This window comes from Aphelocoma coerulescens, chromosome 1 (assembly GCF_041296385.1).
Source record: "Aphelocoma coerulescens isolate FSJ_1873_10779 chromosome 1, UR_Acoe_1.0, whole genome shotgun sequence".
Classification (NCBI taxonomy): Eukaryota; Metazoa; Chordata; class Aves; order Passeriformes; family Corvidae; genus Aphelocoma; species Aphelocoma coerulescens.
The window spans coordinates 18,999,260-19,023,324 of NC_091013.1; the positions used below are offsets into that span (position 1 = coordinate 18,999,260).

At 40.4% G+C, this 24,065-nt stretch overlaps 1 protein-coding gene across 1 annotated transcript in view; it reads right to left on the minus strand.

Annotated features, from left to right (window-relative positions):
* Nucleotides 1-24,065, minus strand: part of FRMPD4 (FERM and PDZ domain containing 4) — a 307,719-nt gene that overhangs the window by 16,122 nt on the left and 267,532 nt on the right. Inside the window, exons 5-8 of the mRNA XM_069003569.1 lie at nt 15,001-15,046; nt 6,011-6,115; nt 4,701-4,808; nt 1,492-1,623 (exon numbers count right to left, since the gene is read on the minus strand). Of these exons, the coding sequence (XP_068859670.1) occupies nt 1,492-1,623; nt 4,701-4,808; nt 6,011-6,115; nt 15,001-15,046 (391 nt within the window). The remainder of the gene's footprint in view (nt 1-1,491; nt 1,624-4,700; nt 4,809-6,010; nt 6,116-15,000; nt 15,047-24,065) is intronic.

The window sequence follows — 24,065 nt, forward strand, 5'->3', positions numbered from 1 at the left end:
TCCAATACATTAAAAAATTAAAAAGTCTGCTTTTGTGCTGGTCAGCAAAAGTTTTTTAAGCATTTAACTCTGTAATCTGGGTATATTCACAGGAGACCACTGCATAGCTAATGAGTAATTGGACGAAAGGGTAACAATCCAAACCCACCACTGTAAGTCATGGTCAGCAGCAACATTATAATGGCAAATTAAAATATTGCTGATTTTACAGGAACTTCAAAGAAGAAACCCTCAGAACTAATGTAGTTTATGTAATTTATTCAATTAGGCTAATGTAGTTAGGGTACTTTATAATCAACATCTTTACTTGACAAAACTATACTTTTAAAAACCTCCAATGAAGTCTCTGTCTTGCTCAAACAATTTCCACAAGGTCTATTTACCTCAGGTTGTCTCACCTCTTTCCTAAGTACATAGACATACTCTGTACATAAATAAAAGCTCCAGATGGGATTTTTGAAAGCTCACTATGCTGGTTTATTCTGATGTTTCTGATTTCAGTGAGAATTTTACCAATAACTTCAAGGAGACAGCTAGGCTAGGAAGACAAGTATTGAGTATTTCTGGTTATTGTGCAATCACTGGGTAGCTTACATCCTCAAGAAAAGAATGTTAACATAGCAAAAGCAAGTACTTAAAGGTTAGAAAACGCTGGAAAGACTGTTAGCTGGTAAACTAAGCTCCTTCATACCATTGCACAGACTCTAGTTATAATTACAGGGATTCTGTCATTTAAATTAAGTATTTTTCCCCATCTAAGAATCCATTTCTCCTTTTCCTTCTTTTTCCAATTTAACTGAAATTTTAAAAATACTAATGTTCTCCTGAAACACAGAAATATAATAGGAAATTTCAGGCTAAACAATTTGGCAAAATGATAAACAGATAAAATGAGGGTACTCTGCTGGTAACTGTGAAGCAACTTTAACTTTAGTCACACTTCCCTGATCTAAGGAAGAAAGTCACACCAACATTTTCTGTGTCACAATTCATCATCACTGAAGTGACATAATGTATCTCTGTGTAAACAAGCCAAACCTGACTTCATCAGAAAGAGGAGCATTCCCTGTCACCCAGATGCAGATCTGTATAATCAGATTGGAACCAAATATCAAAATAAGGCTTTTAAAGAAATTTGGGCAGACTGTTCTCAGAACTGTTACCACGGGTTTGCCAGCTGTTGAGTATGTTCATTAGCTGGGCTTCGTATGATATGAAAAGGCGAGATAAGTATTTCTCAGATTTCAGACTGATTTTTTAATTCTTAATATTTTTGAAAGGCCCAATAAAGCAATTAAATATGATGTTTTTATAACAGAAAATTCCTGTGAGAACCTTATTCTTACAATCACATCTAAATATCCCAGCTATTTGATAGACTGTATCACACTATAAAGCTTGCAGCTAACTCACTTGAGTAATGAAAAAGATGGATAAATTACTGATTAACCCCTCTCATTAATATCTGTTTCCATATACTATTACACAAACCTGAGTTAGAGTCTCTTGTTCATGTAGCAAAAGGAGTTTCGTTCCAGATCCTTCAACTCTCTGCTCCAGCATTAGGGAGAAGTGTTCAATACACTTGATGGAAAGCTTTTCTTGGAGTGTTAAGATGACATCCTAATTAACAAAGGATTTATAAAAAGTGTTTAAATTCCCAAAGTGCTTGGGACCCAGTTCTTCCCTGCCACACACCCTGCATGTACCCAGCACAGGGTAGAAGCCGGGGCTTTGTGCCTGATTTGCGTAAGTTTCTAGGAAATCACAACCATTCATCCAGGGAAAAATCAGCGTCTTTATAATCAAACATCCCCAAGATGGTAACAGATATGAATGTGAGAATTACATTAATGGGATTGCTGGGAATAGACAACATTCTGTTGTGGTTTAACATGTAAATTATACTGGTGTGGCCCTTAAATCGCATCTGTCTCCCTGGAAATAAAACCCAGAGGCAAAGGAGAGATGGTCTTATTACTGTTCTCTTCCCTTTGTTGGGGCCACGCCATCAGGCAGACAAATCAAATTTATATGTTCAACAAAAAAAAATTAGATGAATGGCCGTTATTTGTTCTTATGGTAAAGGGTTTTCTCGAGTTTTAAATGCTGACAGAAAAGTCAATGATGATGATACCTGTGCAGAACAATAGCTCTAAATTGATGGATCATATCAATTTTTAGAAACTCCTGATTAGCTTTGTTCATACTGAATTATGTCTAAGGATAGTTAATTTGAGAATGACTGTATCGAAAATAAAAACTAAACAAACCTCTTCACAAATCCATTCAACTAATCCCTACCTTACTCTCATATAACACTTTGTAAATGTATGTAGATTATTAATATTATCTATCAAGGTATCTTTTACTTTAGTGAATGCTGTAGGAAAAAGAAATACATAATAAGTCATCATTTAGAAATAGTTTCACAGTATGCTGGTGACAAGATTAAAACATTTCTTTCCATCTGAAGGATTTTCAGATATACGTAAGTATCCAGATGGATAGGACTTACTAAGCAGATCGTGACAAATTGTAATCCAAGGGTTCTAACGTAATTTAAGAAGATTAATTGATCAATTACAGTGTGTTTATGGAAAATCAAGACCAAACTGGTGGAAGGACGAAAAAATGTATGAGAGAGAATGGGGAGAGCTCTCTACAATGTAGAGAATATAAGACAGTATGAATGAATTGTAAGCAATCACTCTAAATAATAGAGGCCAATATTATACTATTCTGACTAATGGGGAATTTATTGCTTACATATGAAACATACTTTTATTTATACTTCTAAACTGTGCTAAAAACTATGGGCATAACAGTGACATGAAGCAGCATAATACTAAATATAAGCTTTTAAGAGAGGGTAATAATCTCATTGCTTTCTACCACTAGCTGTCTTGGACCTTTTAAAATATGAGGCTAAGGCACACAGCCTCTGAACTACTGCACCGAAGTTTTTGTTAGACATCCTCTCATCTGGCAACTTAAGTCAGCCCAGCTGCTATGACCCAGCAACATGGAAAGTGAGGACTGCAGGTTAGGTACTGCTTGCACCCTCCTTTTTAAGTGGTGAACTACTGGACTTCTAGAGGTGAAAAAACCTGCATTTACCTTGACTCACCTGGGGCATGTCTACTTCACCTCAGTTAAGCAACGAAGCAACAATCCACATCCACCTATCTGCACTGAGGAATATGCACACACATGCAAGAATATGTCATTTATAGCTGTGCAGGCCTCAGAATACATAATTGCCTGAATTAGATACAAAGGAAATTATTCCTACCAATAGTCAAAATGACTAAGGTCAAAGCAGGTTTACAGCATCAATACAGCTAGGTAACTGAGGCCACATGGGTATCTGTGCCAATGACTTCAGATCTGACATTTGGTCTGATAGTACATGACACGTCCATGACAGAACTACTGAAACCTAATGTAATGTGATGGCCAAAGACTGGTCTTCAGGGGCAAAACATCCTGGAATAGATTGGTTGTTTATATGCTCATAACAGAAAATACTAGAAAGTGGGCTTGTGCTCCTTAGAAGGGTATGGAGACCTCACTATCTACATGACTCGTCTCCTATTTCTTCACCTAACCAAATTTTCAGAGGGACTCAAGGAATTCAGTATCCCATGGATGTAACCCATGGATGGAATGCTTTCAACCCACATTACTTGCATTCAATTTATGCCTAAAGCATATATGCTACATTTATTAACAAATGTGGCAGCTCATTTTTAAGTGTGACTTTAATGTCTGTTTTACCGGTGTGTCTTTAGTGTCTGTTTATCAGACTGGAGTAAATCTCTTGTCTGCCTTAGTTAATAACTCTCTTTGCTGCTCTGATTGAGCATGCTGCTGTATCACAGTAACCACAAAGGCAGCCCTTCTTCAAATATGCCTCGTTTTACAATTCCTAAAAACTACCAAAAGCTGGCAATGCAGATGAGAACTGTATCCCCAGCCTTCGTCGATCATTCCCACCATGCACCTCTCATGTCTCAGTGTCCCAAGTGTGCATGCAACCATGCAGTGAGCTAGATTTGGTAACCAATCCATGTTGAAACTAGTTTCCCCAAACAGTAATGCTTGGGAGATCAGCAGCATGCCCAATAGCGCTAGTCCTGCCGCTTACCATGCTACTCCAAGGCTCTCACAGACGCTGATGATGCCTCTGATTTAGGAACCCATATGCAATAGTGTCACAGACATTCCCTGGCAGACTCAACTCTGTGCCAGGGCTTTATCTTTTTATTTCTGCATGTGACATGTGCTATGGAAAGTGTAAAGGGCACTGCACTGAGGCAAGTAATTCATCACCAACACAACCCTACAACATCCCATCCTAAGTTCACTGAATGATAAGCTAGATGATATTCCATCAGCAACCAACATCTTAATCTTCTTAGCTCCTGACTTTTGCTGACAAATCATGCTATTTTGGCAGCATATCAAAATGATACAACCACATAATTTCGACCATGCTCCAAGCACATTAAAATGATCACTTCTACTTCTTCACTGACAACAAAGTATGTTTTTAGCAGCAGAAAAATGGACAGAATCCTCATTATTTCTGAGCTAAGAGTCCAGTCCCAACTGAACACACCAGTAATTTTGTTCTTAAAGCATTCCAAGCAAATGATGATTACTGAAGGTCTCCTATCAAGGTATAGCTGGCTTACCTTTATTGAAGTGCTGCAGTCAAAACGGAAAGATTTGGTTTGTCCATTTTCAAGATATACCTTTAGAACATTTGGCATGAAAAGAAGCGAGTTGTCCTTAACTGTTTCCTGTCAAGCAAATTAGTGAATCAGATTACAACATGCAACAAGAGAAATATAAACGTTGTTCTATAAAGAAGTACATCATTCTGATGGAAAGGCAACAACAGAGAAGGAAGGTGTTGGCCCAAACTGAAAGCAGAAATATCAGTGTCCTGCAAGGGTCTAGCCATGCTCATTACAGCTGCCCTCTGCAGGTCTCTGTCCTGGAAAAATATAGCTGTTCACATACATTTTATGTCTGGCTTCGAGTACTGTCTTTCCCTAAATACTGTCTCTCTGATGATAAATATTACCTCTGAAGTTGAAGCATTTTCAATAAAACAGAGAAATGGATTACTGTTTCTCTGAATATAGTGAGCTACTTAGTGTATTCAATCTAAAAAATGGAAACTACAGTTTGTTAGTAAGGATTACAATCAAGGTGTTTTACATTTTCTTTCTAGGTGAATATTAAATGCTAATATCTTTCATCATTTAAGAAGAGCAACATATAACCTTGCTACCTAATTTGATGGATCATAACCAGTACAGCAAAATAAAGAGGAAAAAGGAAGTGAAACAGAAACAAATCTTGGGGGTTTTTGTTTGCTTCTTTTTATTTTAAAAAGCAGAAATTGCTATAGAAAAAAAGGCAGTATCAATTTAGGTTTGGAAGAGAGTTGGCAGACATCAGTGTGGAATGATGCTCTGGCAAATTATGAAAATGAAAATGAGCTGGGAGTTCATGTCTAAGGAGGAGTTCAGTGCCTCTCAAAGGGAGGCTGACATTGCCTGCAGTCTGGAAACAATAAGTTCAAGGAGATGAAACAAATTTTAAAGGGGTCTGTGAGGTAATCTTAATCAGTTTTTCTGACATGGTGCTTTTCTTGAGCTTATGGGTTTTGTGAAAGTAAAGTTGATCTGAAAAAAACAAGAAACAAGCAAGCAATATCAAGACTATAACGACAAACATATGTGCTATCACTACAAAATGCATTCACTAGCATCTTAATTTTATTTTAAGGGATACATTTTTCATGAAATTTTGAGCCTAATGAGCTTTAAAAAAAAAAGATCTTTAGAAAACTTCAGAAACAGGAAAAACCTTCTCTTTGCAAGCCTGTCACCATTGTTTCTACCATGTTGTTTCTACCTCCCTTTCCAGGCTTGAGCTGTACCTTTGGGTGAAATGCTCAATCCTTTCTGAGGTTAAATAGCTGAACACTCACCGACACCTGGCCATTGATAATTACTTCTTCAGAGAAGCGCACTTTGACAGGATTGGACTTCAATCTTGCCTTTTTTGCAGCACTAATAAAAGCTGATTTAGGAGACTGGAAGAAAAGATGATGACAAGATATATCACATAATTTCAAATTAAAACCTTTCTTTTCTTTTTCAGTTATTCCCCGTTTCTTATACGCTGGGAACTCCGTGCATACAGCAACATTTTGTATACAGAAGAATGGAAATACAGTGAAACCATAATGCATCCTGAGGTGATACATATGTACATACATGTAAGGAAACACCAATGCATACTGAACATACTGAAAATTATCCCACTGTTAGACTGGAGCGATGAGAAGGGTTCTAGGCATACACACAAATTCCTGTAGTGCTCCCACAATGACTGCTGCCACCCAGCCTTGTCTGCATGAATGGACACTGAGCAGTGACCTAACAGTGACCCTTCCTTCACAGACTGAATGGAAAATCTTTGCATAATCTCTGATCTACTGGATAGACATACACACTGCTTTTGCCAAAAAGGTGTCTGGGAGGTCTCCAAATGCAGTGGCATCTCACTGTATTTGCCCTCTTCAAAACACAGGTGAAAACCACCCAGAGGCACCTGCAGGACTTCCCCTAAAGGTATCCCTTAAACACACCCTGTGCAAGTCATGCCTTCAATTGGTCAGATATGTTGTAGGGCTTCATGGATTAGAAATGTAGAAGCATTCCAAATTTTCTTCTGGGACCTACTTGATTTTTACCTACTACATTATGCAATGGGTTCACCTACAATCAAGTTTTCAGCCCCTGAAAAAAAAAATCTCACTTGAGAAGCTTGAATAACAACTCCTTTTTAGTAAAAAATTAAATATTCACAGTCAATGGGATTTCCATTTCAGCAGCAGAAGCAAGGGTGGTTTATTTGCAGGTCAGTTACAAACACAGTGCTTCTGGCATTGCCTCACTTCATAACCATGATAGGGGTCAATGGAAGACTTTCTCGCTTTGGCTAAAAGACACTGGGCTCTTTTGGGCCAGGTTTTGGTCCATTTTTTCCAGGAAAATATGAATTAAGATTTTCAGAATCTTAGTCTAAGTCCTGAGAAGTGGCCTTACTAGTTTTGAATAAAGTCTTAAGTCATGTTGGTTTGCCTGTGAGAAATAAGCATAGGCACAAGTGGTGATGATCAATGTGGCATGACAGCTGTCCCTGTAAACATGGGAAGTCTTGCTGCCATCACTCAAATTTTGACTCAACCAACAATCTGCAGGAGTTATGGAGTGGTCCAAGGCTACATGCTCCTCAGTTTCTGTCTCTGATCTCTGCTGAAACTGCTTTAAAAGTTATTTTCTTGTGATGCAGAAGCCTTGTTTATAGTAACTAGCAGGAAGAAATCTCTAGCTCATTTCTGCATGACTCTAATCTATTATCACATTGAAAACATGGTACCATAGGCTCAGTATCAACCAGTGAACAAGGAAACACTGCCACATTCTCCCAGGAAGTATCAGAGACATCCAGTAATTCCTGAGGCACAAAATAGAATCAAGAAATAAAAATAAATGCTTCTTCACTTTCACAGTTCATTCTTTTTTACCTCTCTAGCACAGATGACCACACAATAATCAATACTTGTAAATAACAGATATTTAAACCCCATGAACAAACCAAGCCCAGATTCTGGAGTCAGTGTTGAAAAAAGTGGAAGGTCCCCAGAGCTTTTGAAACAACCACCAAAAAAGGGAGGAAGTTAAAAAAAAAAAATATAGTGTCTCAGGACAGGGGACCCTGTTGACTTCTACAGCAAGAGGGGACAACATGGAGATGCTGAAGCAGCTTACATGTTGTACTCTGGAGATGAATTCCTAGAAAAACACAGTATAAAATAGTACCATGATTAATATAACAACTCTATAGATGCCTTCTCCAGTTTTCCTCCTCTCCATGCATTCCCCTCTGCAGTAAGGGGAATTGTCTATTTCGCACCCAAGAAATAGACTGCAAACTGTTGATTCCACTGCCACAGGGCAGCACAGCTGCAGGATTAGGCTACTGGCTTTCCCTTGCAAGAACACAGGGAAAAGAGTGGCTTTCACTTACTATTCTTGCTGAAAGAAGCTCTGTACTGTTGTTTGCTCTTATTACAGATGAGTCACCAGTCTGGCCTCTCTTAACAGGCAGACTGCCAAATTCTTTCTAGATTCTGGCAAGGTTATTCCCATACAACAAATCTGGCAAACCATTATGTGTCCCTGTCGCTCTCTACAACCTCTTTCTTTTCCTCTCTACAACCTCAAAAGTCACTTGCGGGAGGCATAAACACTTAAATTATGTTATTGAAAAAATGCAGTGGGAGAGTTCAGGACAACTAAAGATTTGAACATATGTGAATTCCCGAGACCCCCCTGGCATGTGGGGTTTATGTACACATTGCACAGCCAGGGGAGGACACGTGGTCTACCGTAAAACATGAGGCTTCCTTCCATTTCCACTTTTGCTGTGGTGACATAGGAAGGACTCTGGCCCTTTGCCAGGCATTCTGGGTGAGCCTGGAGCAGATTGTTCTCCAAAAAGCTCCAAACTATAAACCATGGGTATAAGAAAATGAAACAGCTGGGCCAGGTATTTGGGAGAATATTCTCTGCTGGTTAAAGGTTTGAGTAATAGCACAGCTTTTGCATTTAATTGCACAATGTCATTGTTTCTACCTCTGCATCAACTTGACACTTGATATTTTCTCCTTGGGAATAGAAGTGTTTCCAAAGGATGTGCAAATACCTAGGAAAACAATTGGGTTTGATTGTTGGAACTTGCTTGACTAACAAACCCTCTGCAAGATGATGTGCAGCTCTATTCTATTTTAATGTCTTTAGGTTTGTAGAAGAATTCTATCACTTAATGATTCTCATAGTGCCAGGTTCATTTATTTCTGATGCTCTGTTTTAGCCAAATGGACGCCATTATCCTCAGTTAATGACCTTAAGCAGGAGGTGTTTACACTAATGCAGAACATCTATCACTGCAAGTAAAGTATTTGCATTGTCACAGATAAAAAAGAGCTTAATTAGTGGCTTCTGCAAAATGAAGGCACATATTTTAACAAGGAGTCAAAATAACTCAAAACCCCCCAAACTTTACTCTGTGTGACCTAAGCCCTATTTCCTATTAAAACCTCAAACTTATCAGCATTTTTAATAACTTTTACTTGTTTACACGGAAAAAAAAAATCAGCTGATCATTTCAACACTACCTAGAGAAACTGCTAACAAGAAAAATGAAGCATTGCACAGAGATCTAGACACTACTTTGAACCCTGCTTATAGCAACTGCAGTCAATGGGCATCCCATCAGCAGGGTCAAAACACAAAAGATTGCAGAGAAGACTTTCTGGAAAACGTTACCTTCTCATTTTCTAGACTTCTCAAAATTAGATCCTGTATTTGTCAGCAGCATTAGAGTGGGTCATTATTTCATAGATCTTAGAAATAATATCCTACATTTTGAGAGAAACTTTCTTGATGAAAATAAAAATGTCTAGTGCTTTGTGAACTTTTGCAGGTAAACTATAATTTGGGGGAGATTGCAAGGGAAGTGGTTTTTATTTCCTGAAAAAGCCCCTTTGAGTGCTCTTGCCAGTAGAGGTGCTGTAACAACAAAACCTTTACTCATGTCCAAGAAAAAGAAGGATTTAGTAGCTAGAAGAGCACAATGTAGTACTGAGCTATCATAAAAGAATAAAATGACAGCAGTATAGGACAGTCACAAGGTGAAAAGAAAACCTGTTCTGTGACAGTAAGCATCAAAATTAGAAATACTTCCTTTAAAACTACAGAAATATTGGAGTTTTGAAATAGCCACAGAGTGTATCTATGCAATAAATTTTAAGCTTGTTACTTTAAAATAGTTATTAGTTTAATATAAAACATTAAGTTTGCTAGAAAACAAAGGAAAAAATGCATGAATGCAAAGAATGTGTTGACTCTTTGGTTCACCCCTAAAACCAATTTCAAGTGCCAAAATTTAACAAGCAAATAAAAGGTAAGAGGAAGAATCAAATTTACTAAGTGGAACAGGACATAATGCCCAAAGGCAAACTAAATATGGTAATTCATAGCTGCGAACAAGGCTGAAACAACTAGAGTGGCTCACAAGAGCATTGCAGAAGAGCAAGTAGGGACGTGGAAGAAATAATGCGGAGAAGTTTTACCACACACTAATTTGTGATAACCACATGGCACTGACAGACCATCATCAGGAGTATTTCTTTGTTAAACTCTTGGCACAAATTTAATTGCTGCAATAGTGGTCAGTTCTGGGTTCTCTCCTAAAAAGTTGGCAATCTATCATAGACAATTGTATTTTATTATTTGTATTACTTATATTTTACCATTTTTAGATGGTAGTCACATTCTGATCATTAATCCCACAGACTCTCAGTAAGATTGTTGCCACAATCATTATGATCCATAAATGTTATTTATTGTAGTTTTTCTGCAATGATTGTGTCTCAGAAGTATAATCATGTTATAATAAGAAGCATCTCTTTCAAAACAGAAGATCCTTTCCCGTTTCCTTATCTTTTTCCCGTTGCAAAACTTAATGCACTAGATCTCAGCTGGGCCTGGACTTCACCCAAGGAACTTAAGAGATTAATCAGGAAAGCAACCTATCAAATGATCTCTGCACATAAAATCTGAAAGAATATCAAACAGGCAAGTTATTTGATTTAAGTAATGCTTAAAACTTAATAAGGCAACAATCGGAATGATAGCTTATTTACAGAATAAAACAGTCAGAAATTATAATCAAATGCCATACTTCCAGAAATCAAATCTCTGAACTGCTTCAACTGCTTGAGCTGCTCGGTGACCTCCTTATGAGCACTGGTGAAAAGAACCCCTAGCCAAGATTTGTAGATTGATGGAAAGAAAAAGATAGCCTAATGCTTTGTCTTGGTCATAATTAAAATGAAATTTTAATGTGTTTTAATGTGTTTAAGCATTAAACAAAACTGAATACATTTAAGCAAAAAGGATCTGCAAAAGCTTTCAAAGAGTACTAAGTGAACTACAGAGTACTATAAATCTAGATTAGGTCTACTTTCACCTGCAATCATAAAGGATGGTTACATAAATGTAAAATCAAAACACACTCTAAATAGCGCAAATAAAACCAATTAAGAAATAGTATTCTTGTAATCCATCTTGGCAGATATTTTTCATACATTGGTAGAAGGAAAATCACCATCAAGAAAAGAGATTGATGAAATGTTTGTAGAGATGTATTTCTGCCAAGAATGGGGAAGAAATTCAGTCTTTATTTAAGAGCTCTTATTTTCTTTTGTCTGGTTTCTACTTCATCATTCCAGTTTAATTGGCAAAATTGTAAAAGGAAATATGGAGGAGGCAAAATTAAAGAAATAGGGAAAATACATGTGCATCATAATTTTTGAAGAGATCCATATTGTTCCCAAACAGTAAGGCAAACCACATTTGTCAGAGGATCCCCTGCACAGAAGACCAGGACAGGCACACAGCTGGAGTGCAGCAACACCCAGGGCTTGCAAGGCTGAAAGAGATGCCAAAGTTCAGGCACTACTGACAGCAGTGTTGTGGCACTGTGAGGGCCAGCACAGACCGGATGTTCAAAGTGACTCAGGAGTACCAAGGCAACTGCAGCCCAAGGTTTGCATAGACTGAGGGGTCTTGCACTGCTCCAAGGCCAAAACTTGGCTGCACACACTGGCATCATCCCAACTACTCCACATCCCTACAGACACCCTTGTTTCCACTGCAGAAAAACTTGAAAATGGTAAGGGAAGGATGCTATGAATCAATAAGACCCTAGTCTGGACAGGTAGGGAGATACAAATATATTGCACAGACAAGATCTGCTGGATGCAACAGTCCTGCAGTCAAGGCCCTCTGAACCAGTTCATTTCCCTAAGCATCCCAACTTGGGGGTAAAAATGGGCCAGTTAAAGCTAGCACCAACATTCATACATCAATCTCATCTTCTAACTGCTCTGTGAACATTCTTGGGGAGATGATCTTCATGCCTACATAAGCTTAAATGTCCATCACCCCCAAAAACACAAGTGCTTTGTCTGCTGAGGTAGAACCAGGGGACTCTGACAGACATACCAGAGTGGGACAATACAAATTCATGTACAAAATCGGCACATCAGTCCAAACGGCTGACAGAAATGTGTTTCAGTGCCATCCTTAGCTTGAACAAATAGCTGTGAATTGCAGACTGACAGAATTAAAGAGACCTCAAAGATCACCTAGTTTCAAGCCCCCTGCCATGGACAGGGACCCCTTCTACTAGACAAGGTTGCTCAGAACTCCATCCAACCTGGCCTTGAACACTTCCAGGGATGGGGCATCTGCAACTTCTCTGGGCACCCTGTTCCAGTGCCTCACCATCCTCACAGTAAAACATTTCTTTCTAATATCTAATCTAAACTTACTCTCAGTTCAAAGCCACTGCCCCTTGTCCTGTCACTACATGCCTTGTAAGTAGTCTCTCTCCAACTTTGTTGTTGGCTGCCTTCAGGTCCTGGAAGGCTGCAATCAGGTCACCCTGAAGCCCTCTCTTCTCCAGGCTGAACAATCCGAATTCTCTCAGCCTTTCCCCATAGGAGAGGTGCTCCATCCCTCTGAACATCTTAGTGGTCTCCTCTGGACTTGCTCTAACAGGTCAATGTCCCTCCTGTACTGGGGATCCCAAAGCTGAATGCAATGTTCCAGGTGGGGTCTCATGAGAGCGGAACAAAGGGGACCCCTCATCACCCCCCTCATCTTGCTGGTCACACTGCTATTGATGCAGCCCTGGACATGTTTGGCTTTCTGGGTTGCAACTGCATGTTACTGGCTCATGTTCAGCCTCTCACCCACCAGCACCCCCAAATACTTCTGGGCAGAGCTGCTCTTGATCTGTTCATCCCCCAGCTTGTATTGATACCAGGGATTGCCTTGATCCACATGCGACACCTTACACTTGGTCATGTTAAACCTCAGGAGATTCCCATGGGCTCATTTCTTCAGGCTGTCAAAGTCCCTCTGATCCTTCAGGTGTGTCAACCATCCCACTTGGCTTGGTATCACTTACAAATCTGCTGAGGATGCACCTGATCCCTTTGTCTATGTCATTGATGAAGATATTAAATAATACTGCTCCCATTACAGACGCCTGAGGAACACCATTTGTCACTGATGTCCGACGGGACTCTTAGATGTTGACCCTCTGGATGTGCACATCCAACAAATCTTCATGCACCTAACAGTGTACTCAAAAAAATCCGTCTCTCCAATTTAGAGAGAAGGATGCTGTGGAGGACTGTGTCAAAGGCCTTACAGAAGCCCTGATAAAAGATATCTGTAGCCCTTCCCTTGTCCACTGATGCAGTCACCGTATCATAGAAAGCCACTACATTGGTCAGGCAGGACATGCCCCTGGTAAAGATACCGGGTCATGACTTTCTTTCTTTTCCAGGTTAAAGGCTGGAGGAGAACAGTACCTGTGCTGTAAGTTCTTCCATGGAACATGGAGTGCACAATTTATTTGGGTTTCAGCTTCCCTTACGTTCAGTACATACAGGCTTGCTCTCAGACCAGCAGTGTAATGATAACAGGTCACAGGACCTCCCAGATGTAGTGCTACACTTTGTTGTCCACTTTTAAGGACTACACAAAGCTGCACTAAAGCAAACGCCCTTTCTTCGCCTGACATTTAGAGACAAGAATTGAATTAAGTCTGTCAATGGATGAAACTTGCATAAAAAAGAAAAGTGGCTGGGGATTTCTTTTCCCCCGTATTATACATATTCACTGTGACCTAAACCACTGTGACCTAAACCAGCAAGCGTTAAAGGTTTTTTTATTTAGTCAGACCAGGCCTGCGTTTTCATTTAAGGTGACTGATATTGACCTGATCCCAGATCATCTTCCTGACAGTTGTGTTACTGCAGGGTGGCAGCCCCTGCCTGTTTTTGCTGTGGAATGCATGCTTTTCCCCCACAAATTGGGTGCAGTGCAGGCTGGCTTCTAGAAAGGGTGCAGGACAAGTAAATGCGTGGCCACCTCAAAACTAACCAGAAATGCTAATGACTAGTACAAAGACACACACAGCACTGGCCAAGTTGCATTTGCAAGATGTACATTTTGGCAGCTTCATCAGATAAACTTGCTTTCAAGTCTTTGTGTCAAATCCACCTCATCTCTTATTCTTGCGTGAAAAGGGTGCAATTATCCCTTGATAATGAAAACTGCTGTGTATCAGGCTAGACAGCAGGGAGCCAAATGGACCTGCTGAATCTGAATTACTCCTGATGCATGGCTGAGGCCTCTCAGAAGCCCACAATGTACGCATGGCTGTGCATGGACAGATGAGCTTCCTCCCCTGGCTTGGCTTCTCCCCTTTTTTCATGGGAGATGGGTTTGAGCTGACAAGTCATGAACCTGTCACAAACTCCCACAAACCACTGAGTTGCAAAGGCATGTTGCATCAACCAGCTCTGAAGTGGGCTGCAGTTTCTCCCAGTGCCTTCAAGGCAACCTCACACAATTGCCTGTCTCTGCTCTCCCCTCACCTCCATAAGCTGGAGATGCAGACAGAGCCCTCCCTTAGATAAGGTACAGCTGGTTTGCTACAGCAGTTTAACTCTGTGGGACCAAGGCAGAATCAAGAAAAACCCAGAAGCTGCAACAAACAAGAAATCAAAGCAGAACTCAGCATTCTGCTCTGTCATTCTTCCTGGTATGAGTTTAAAGACACTGTTATTTTTTAGCTTACTAATGTAGCCTTTGAGTTCAGGACACAGTAATGCCATCTTAAACAGCACCTTTAATAGACACAGCTCTTATTGCACTTACTTATTTTTATTGCACAGATAAGGTAGGGACACAAACAGAATATGGGCAGAAAAAGAAGCTGCTATGTTGCTAGGAAACTAATTCAGAAAACATTGACAATACTTACAGGGTAAGGTTGAACAACAGTAAGGAGGATCGATTCTTTGCAGCTTCTATAAAAAGAAAAAAAAAGTAAAATCAAGTAAAGAGTCACTTTTACTGACTACAGATAACCAGCTTTTCTTTTTAATGGAGAAAACTGCAATAATATGGCAAAATGTTTATTACAATGACATAGCAGAGCAGTACAGAGATTAATAATATGTCAAAATAACAATAGATATTAAGAAAGAAGCTTTTTCCAATCTAACGAATTGGCCTAACTTTGCACTTTATGCTACAAACTTTTTGCTTCATCAGAGAAACCTGCATGCTGCAATAATGATTGTCTCTAGCAAGAATGAAATAACCTTTGATTAATCGTATTAGATCAGCATCTGTAGTTATGAATTTCTTTTACCTACTTTACAAATGCAAGTCACTTTTTATACCATCTATCTCTTGTATACTTCAACCCAGATCTATTTGAAGACAGCAGTGTTTTCTTCAAAGCAAAAATGAGAACAAAATTTAGCCACCATTTCTTCTCTAGCTCACCTTTTTAAATGGGTGGAAAAAGAGTAAGCTTTGGTGAATTCCCCCATTAGAATTTTAAAATTTTTACAGTATTGCTAAGGAAAGGTTTTTCTTTCCATTTAAATAGCTCTTCTTTAGGATTAAACTAGTAAATGGAAAACATCTGAACAGCTCTAAAAATCCACAACCAATTTATAGGATAAAGAGAAGAAATTATTAGGAATCTTGATGTGACCAAGTGGTCTAGTCAAATGATACATATATTTCGACTCTTGGTGGGTAGTAGGGGGTGGTGGATAACTGGGGAAAAGTAAAGGTTAAGTGAAGAAGAAGGAAGAAAAGCCAATCATAGTCAGTATCTCTTGTATTATGTGTTGATCAGATAGTTGCAGTGGGTGATACTAGCTAAGAAGAGGTCAGTTGCATTTGGTTGAAATGGAATTAAATTTCTCTTGGTTTTACTACTTTCAAACACAAATTATTTATTTACGTGACTTACTACATGGCTAAATTGACGTGGAATTGATTTTGTATGCCTGACCTGTTAAGCAGAACTAACTAAAAAAATCATACTGTATTGGTCTTATACAGGGTTACCTTATAGGCATATTCACACATATGCAAATAAAAAGCGAAAAGGCAAAAAAAAAAGGAGGAGAAACTGAAGGTAGAAAACTGGTCTGGAAAGCCAGCGTCTACTTGATGAAGTCAACATACCACTGAATGCCAACAGGGATAACAAATTTGACTTTTATCAAAGTCATCAGTCATGTAAGGGCAAAGTCTGACCTAATATCAGTTAACTAAAGAAAAATTAGTAAGAGCTTCAATTTTTACTTCTCTTATTAGATATTTGTACCATTACCACATTTTTTGGGAATCTACAAATGCATGTTAAGAAATGTAATTTATTTCAAGAATTTCACAGCATCTTTGTGCTATCTATCCAATTGTGAGTGCTGTATTAACCTAGGCCTACAAGTAGACAGAAAAGCTCACAGTTGTTGGTTTGGGACAAACTGCAGCCCTGGGATAACTGCATCACGCCCAAGTGACCTTTTCAATTACTTTCAACCTGCTACTTTATGTTTCTCATGCTGTGTATGATTACCACCACCACTGCCTCCTGCAGTCCAGCTACGTTAGACAGTTGTCTTTAAAAATGAAAATCAGATTCTCCTGAAAATGTTTTTTGGCTCTTCATTATTCTTGGATTAAACCTGTCCAGGTGTCAGGCTAGGCAAGATTCATCCTAGATTAGCAAGTGCTTTTTTTTAAACCAAAAGGTCAAAAGATATATTTTGTGGACAAGACTTTCTTACAGGATAAACGCTTGCATTGGAAGGATGCTAGACTCTGTATCATATATTCAACATTTGAGGCTATAATAAGGCCCTTTGGAGTATCTGGACACAAGCATGTTAACATTCAAAAAGTTGGTGTCAAGCACTACACACCATTAGAGTAAACACTTCCTATAAAACTTGTGCTACATACAAAACACAGCACAGTTACAGAAGAAGTATTTAATCATCAGCTTTTTTGATCTGCAGTACTCAGTCATGACTCCACTGCTTGTTTAAATCTTTCTCAACTAATGATGACAGAACTCCGCAGGACAGCTCATCTTTTTACTTCCGGTATGACTGGCATATCCTATAAATCTATATAATAAACCTTGCACAGCACTGGAGACTCTCAATTATACCATGTATTGTATATGTCATGAGAATGGAAAAACAATGGAATCACTGATCGTGTGATCTCGGTGAGTTGTAGCTTAAATGTATGTGGACAAATGGATGTCCGTGCGTGACAGTAGAACATACAGACAGTTATGTTTACAGAAACAAGGTACATCATCACACTGAAACGTGAGCTACTTCTGAGCTACTTCTTTTAAACAATACCTGAAACATAGTGGCAAAGGCTAAAAAAAAACTAATTGCAGTCTCAGTTTAACCCTGAAATGTCTTTCCTCATCTAAAATGTGACTAAATTTAAAAAAAAACCCAAAAACATATATTACAGTTATTTTATTACCTTTCATGCTCATTTAACAACTACCTAATTATTTCTGCACTCTTTTAAAAGAGTCACTCAAGACAAAACATCTGCAATACCAGCTTAGAAAACAAGCTGCTGACTTTTTGAGTGCTCTGCCATCTGACCAGCTAACACCAACATCACAACAAAATATCTTTATGTTTCTTTCATTTCCTGACATTAGAATCAAATAGTGGTAACAAGGCTAAAATCTGAAAAACTCTGATCGGAACTTGTGATTCATCTCTCTGTCCTTCTCCGTGTCCTGTGTGGTGATTATATTTGTCTGTTCTCACTACTCCTCACAGCTACTTAGGCTGCAACAAGGAGAGAATATAGATGGTTTGAGAATCAAATTATGTCTATTATAAAGGTTAAAGTGGCATTACTAAGTATCAGGCATTTGGGCTACATGAGGCATTAACATTCAGCTACAATGCCAGCTTCTGTGAACTTGAGGCTGGAAATCACTGCCTCTCTTCTGCTTCCTGCTAGCTGGAAGAGAGGAAGGGGAAAGGCAGATGAGGGACTTGGGGGAGCCAAATAGAATAAGTGGGTCTGTTATTCATATGCATCCTACAGCAAATAGAGCATATAAATAGGAAAAGTACATATATTGCTCTTAAGAAGGAAGAATGAAAAATTGTTTATGCTAATTTTAAAGCTTTTAGCAATTTTACATACTAGAGGTATACTTTGTTTCTTTCCCACTGAAGATGAACAAATAAAAAATTAGTTAAAGCTATAATAAATAATACAATTTTCAGCGAACGCAGTTCAGAAAAAATCTTCTAACCATAACTTAGCTGTTTCATTTGCAATGAACATTAAATTCTGAAACTCTTGTTTTGAAAGACTTTTTCTCAGCTATTTTAAAATCATCTGTTTCAATTTGGGTCTCACTACTGATAAGAAAGGTCTGAATTCCACAATTGTGGAGTTTGATGCCATGATCTGCAGCATGTTTACACTACAGTTTTGAAGGAAATGGAAATCAGTGGGTCAAAAGCTAACCACAAAATGTAAGAGGTTACCTCAAATGCCCTATTCAAAGCTAAGGAAAGTAGAAATTATCTTCAAATTCTATTGTCTAGGCTAGAGAAAAATCATTCAATGGTTGGATGTCTTTCAATATTATGAATATCAACACACTATTAATGAGCAAAGAGTTTGCAAAATCACTCTATTGTAGTGCATTTTTAATTATTTCATAGAATGAATCACAGAATCAGAGACAGGTTTGGATTGGAAGGGACCTTAAAATAATTTAGTTCCAACTAAGGATCATTTTTATTTGAGCTGTATATACATTTTTACATAAAACCTGTTTTACAGTATTTATCTTCACCTAGGGAAGCTACAAATTTCACTTCCCCAGGCTTTTATCATGAGCAACAGTTCCTGTGGAAGAGATCCCATAGATCCAGGCAGATTTCTTTCCAGGGCTGGAGACATCTTCTGGAAGGACCTTGGTGGGACAGAGTAGACCCAATTTAAGGGTTTCCTTATTCTCAGTTGTTACCACACAGCACAGACACAGAGTGAGCCTTGAGGTCCTGTAATGATGTCAACCTGCCTGAGTTGACATGGGGAACCTTGATAAACTATCAGACAAACTCAGTATTCATGGACACCTGTGAAACAATGTGGAGGGATCCAGGGATAAAGGCTTTAAGAAGGGCATGCCTTTCCCCAGGGCTGTTTTTATCACAAGAGAAGCAGTGCTGTGCAAACACAAATGCCCAAACTAAAAGCCCTCTGCACCAGACAATTCCTCCAGCAAGAGCCATGGTATGTGGGGCTCTTCCCTTTCCATTTCCAAAGGTAACCCTGCAGCACATAAACTACAGGCAATGGTTCCATTACTCTAATTGACAAGTACAAAAGATTACACCAAGCTGGAAGCCATGCTACTCTGGGCAGATCCCTTTTGGTCTTTTAATTACATCTACCCATAGATAATCATTGTTTTAGCAGCAGGTAAAGCATGAGAGATCTCCAAGCCTAGGAAGAGGATATTTTCCAAAAAAAATTTTAAGGGAACACAGAAAATTATACTTTCTCAAGAGGTTGCCAATACCTGGCAGAACCAACTGCTGGAAGAGTGGTAGTGGGATTTCAGTCTCTGCCTGTTCAGCTGACATCTGGGAATTCTTTCTGAAGATCCCGTACACAGTGAGAGATGGGCATTCCTGCCATCACACCACACAGGCAAGGCAGGGTATACCTCACACAGCAGTACATCCCCAGCTCCATCTCAGAAGACAGTTGCAGGAACACAGCAGGCAAGAAGCATAGCAGGAGGCTCATGAAATAAGGTACACCACCACAGAGGTGAGGTCTGGGGTCCCAGTTTAGGGAGGACAGGTAACAGTGTGTTGGGGTCCCTCCCCTGCCATGGAGCCCTGAGGGCACAGACACACGGGGTTTCCCTGCCCCTGCTCAGCCTCGTTCCCCATTGGTTGGTTTGTGTTCCCCTGCGCGGGCAGGGACAGTTGGGTCCCGTGATTGGGGGTTCCTGAGGAGAGCCCCGGCCATGCAGCTGGAGAAATAAACATCTCTGAAACATCTATCAAGAATCTGTCCATAGATATTTCTTTTCCACGGGACTCCTGGTTTGATATATGCGTGTTACAGTAATCCCTGCTGTAACAACTGGTGGAAGAATGCGGGCATGACACCGATCCCTGAGGAAATTCGTGAGTAAAAAACAACTCTAGGCCTCTCTCTTCTCATCTTGGTTTGGATATTCTCTCTGGACTATGGAAGAATCGTGGGAAATGGGGCTCTCTGAGCCACAGAAAAAAATGTATCTAGAAGTAAAAGGAATCCTTGAACAACAAAACAAAAAAGTAATGCAACCGGGAAATGTAGAACACTTCTTTATGTGGCTTTTCAAAAGGTTCCCCTATATTTCCCGAGACTTACTTTTGGTATCGAACCTCCTGAATCTTGTGAGGGGTGTTTCTGGAACGAGATCTGGGATAAGGTATGGGATCAAAGCAAAGCTTTCCGTGCATATCTTATAATCAGCGAAGCTCTTGAAGAGCATTTGTATGGTCCCATTACCCCTACAGCAGAAGATCATACCTCTCCCGTGGCCGAGACCACGCGGCCGCCATCCCGGGAGCACATGACTGCAGCCGTGCCAGCGGAGGTGCCTGCGCTGGATGCGCCCGACCCTCTCAGGAGCGCGCGCCTTACTGCGGACCCCATCCCTGTCTCGGGGTCCCCGGCCACGCGGCCGCGAGTGAGGGAGCGACGCCGCAGGCGCCACGGGTGCCGTGGGCCACGAGCAGCCAGGAACCGGGGCTCGGTGTGGAAGCCCGCTCTGAGCACACGGCTCAGAGAGCCCTGTGGAGGGAGAAGCGGCGGTTTCCACAGCGACACGAGAAGCCGCGCCGTGCAGCGCCGAGCCGAAACGGGGCTGCACTCAAAGCAGCGTGGAGTTTGCAGAGCAGAACCACTCACAGGCCACAGAGCCAGCGGCGATGGCAGCGCGGGGCCGTGCAGAGCCCAGACACGCGCCGGAGCAGCGCCGCTCAGAGAGCACAGAGCAGCCGCAACGCGGGGCCCTGGCCAAGATGTTGGAGTCGGCGAGGCGGCGGCCACGCGGGACCGGCACCCACGACAAACACGCAAGCATGTGATAGGAGAAGTTTCAGCAACGAAAGTCACAGGAACTGTGAAATGGTACAATGTAAAAAACAACTATGAATTTGTAACACGAGATGATACAGGGGAAGACTTATTCATCCATAGAACTGCCATTAAAAAGTATAGCCCTAAAAATTACCTGCAAAGTGTAGGAGATGGGGAAGTTGTTCAATTTGATATAGTGCAAGGAAAGAAGGGTTTACAAGCAGCGAATGTTACTGGGCCTGGAAGTATTCCCGTCAAAGGCAGCCGTTATGCACGAAATTATAAACAATATCCATTCCAGCAATTTCCCTACCCACAGCCTAATTTCCCCTTTTACCCTATACCCAATATGAACGCTTTCCTAAGTTTACCCTATCCCCAGTTTATTCCTAATCCGTTTTTCACCCCATGGCTTCCTTATACAGTTCCATTTCCTTACAATTCCTCTCCGATGCTGATGGGGGGATGAAAAGGGGGAGGGAAGAGATTGAACCCTCTCCTGCCTCAGTTTCCCCACAAAGCATGCTCAGAGAGTTCTGTCTCCCTTCTATCAGCCCTAAGATGTTCCAGAGAATCTGTTTGGACATTTAAAGACTCAGGAGGGTGGCTTGTTTTGTTTTGAAACTGTCCCTGTTATGTTTATCCAGTTGTCTTCATTCTCCTTTTATTAAAATAAAACGGGTGAGACGTTGGGGTCCCTCCCCTGCCATGGAGCCCTGAGGGCACAGACACACGGGGTTTCCCTGCCCCTGCTCAGCCTCGTTCCCCATGGGTTGTTTTGTGTTCCCCTGCGCGGGCAAGGACCCTCGGGTCCCGTGATTGCCGCAGTTCCTCGGCAGAGCCCCGGCCATGCGGCTGGAGAAATGAACATCTCTGAAACATCTATCAAGAATCTGTCCATATATATTTCTTTTCCACGGGACTCCTGGTTTGATATATGCGTGTTACAGTAATCCCCGCTGTAACAACAGTGCATGAAATATAGGTACAGAAGATGAGGATATGAGGCCAAGGTGCCAAGATTTGGCTTCAGATATATGAAGAAAAACTTAAGAGATGAGCATCAGCTGGATACCATTTTCTGGAGACGGCAGAGCACAGAACACAAAGATCATGGTGTTCAGGTCTTATTTTTGGATGGTGCATTGTAATCCCTGGTATCAGAAGGCAGAGACATCACAATCACACTTGGAAAGCTGTGGCTGCTGATGTTAATGATATTACCTGTCCTTAGCCTAACTGTCAATGCAGTGAAATACTCTTGGCATCCAAGCAACTTCAACTTGTGAACTCCTGAACCCTACAGTTTAATTTGCATAGACTGCTGCTTCACAAAGTCATTAAAATTTAAGTCTGCCATCAAATATGTGAGGGCTTGCAACAGCAGAAGCAATCTGCACAAGAGCTTGGGAATTTTGCAAGATTCCTGATTGAATGTTTAACCCTAAAAGCTGTGTAAGTAATGGATGCTTGAAACAACCACTACCACATAAAGTATAAAACACATAAGGATGGGATTATTACAACACTGCAGGATCAAACAGCAGCAGAATCAGCTGAGTGAAAAGATGCTCAGATTCAAACATAAATAACTTCAATAATAGCACACTGAAAATTACTGTCAAAGCAAATTGTGTTTTGTATAAATGTTCTTTATTTTAGAGGCCTGGCATGGTGTGAAAGTCAATCTTTTAAATTGTCACAGTCTGCTGCTGGCACTAATTGGAACCCTTGTTGGCAATCTCCGTAAGGGGTCAAGGAGTGAATGTGTCTGCAGGCTGAATTACACTCACTTCCTCCGACTGAAGTGGTCCCTTCAGATCAGGGCTGTGGCACACTGGTGGGCTTTCATACAGGAGATGCCATCTCAGATACCTCTGCAATAAAGGCTTTGAGAATAAAAAAACCTCCTGTTCTTTAAGGCTGTTCATCTGTCAAGCTTTCACATGTACCAAATTCACACAGTTTCCTCCTGTATTAGCACTGTGGCAAGGTGAGCCCTATAAAGTTGTTCTTGAATTTCAATGCTGTATGATGACTATATTTACCTCTTGTCAAAATAAACCCTCCTCTCACAAATACTCCAAGTTTTCTAGTTGCTTTTCAATCTTAAGGCTGTTAAAACTTTGTAACTGAGTTACCAAAATGTTGATCAAACAGTAAATACCTGTGTGTACTGTACAAGAGTGCCTTAGCAAGACTACATGAATACAGCAGCAGTGTTACACTGCTGTCTAACTGCTGAGCAATGTTACCTGCTCCTTACTACACTGGCCTTCAATTGATTCTTGCGTGCACCTCTAAGTATTGGTGATATGCAGAAAACTTGACATTGACAGAGATGCCTTCCTTAGACAACCATTTTCCTACTTACCCAGATTTATGATGGCCTCCCTCAATCCCTGAGCACCCTTGGAGTTAAACTTCAAGACAAACAGAGAACATACTGGGAGTTACTAACACTGGAGTTGTCTGATCCAGCAGAAGCAGTATTGGCTCATTTTGGTCAGTGTATAAAAAAACAACCAAGACCCGGATGAGCCTGTGTGTGTATCTGATGGGCTGAGACTTTCACCAAGTCCAACTGTTGGCATGCCACTGCCAACACAATCACCATGTCAATTACTTCACGCTGCATGAAGATGTCACACAGCCAAGAAGAAAAATGTAGTGCTTATTCCCCTATTAATTAATTGTTCAGCTGTCCTCTTCTAATTAGACTTTCTACACATTAGTTTTAAAGGATCAAAGGCAGACAAATTGAGATAATATTGGTCTCTCAGGTCACTCATCCAGGCCAACGTTCCAGTGCTAGCTTTTCTATCATTAACTGCCAAAGTCTCAAAAGCTCTGAGGAAACATTAGTTT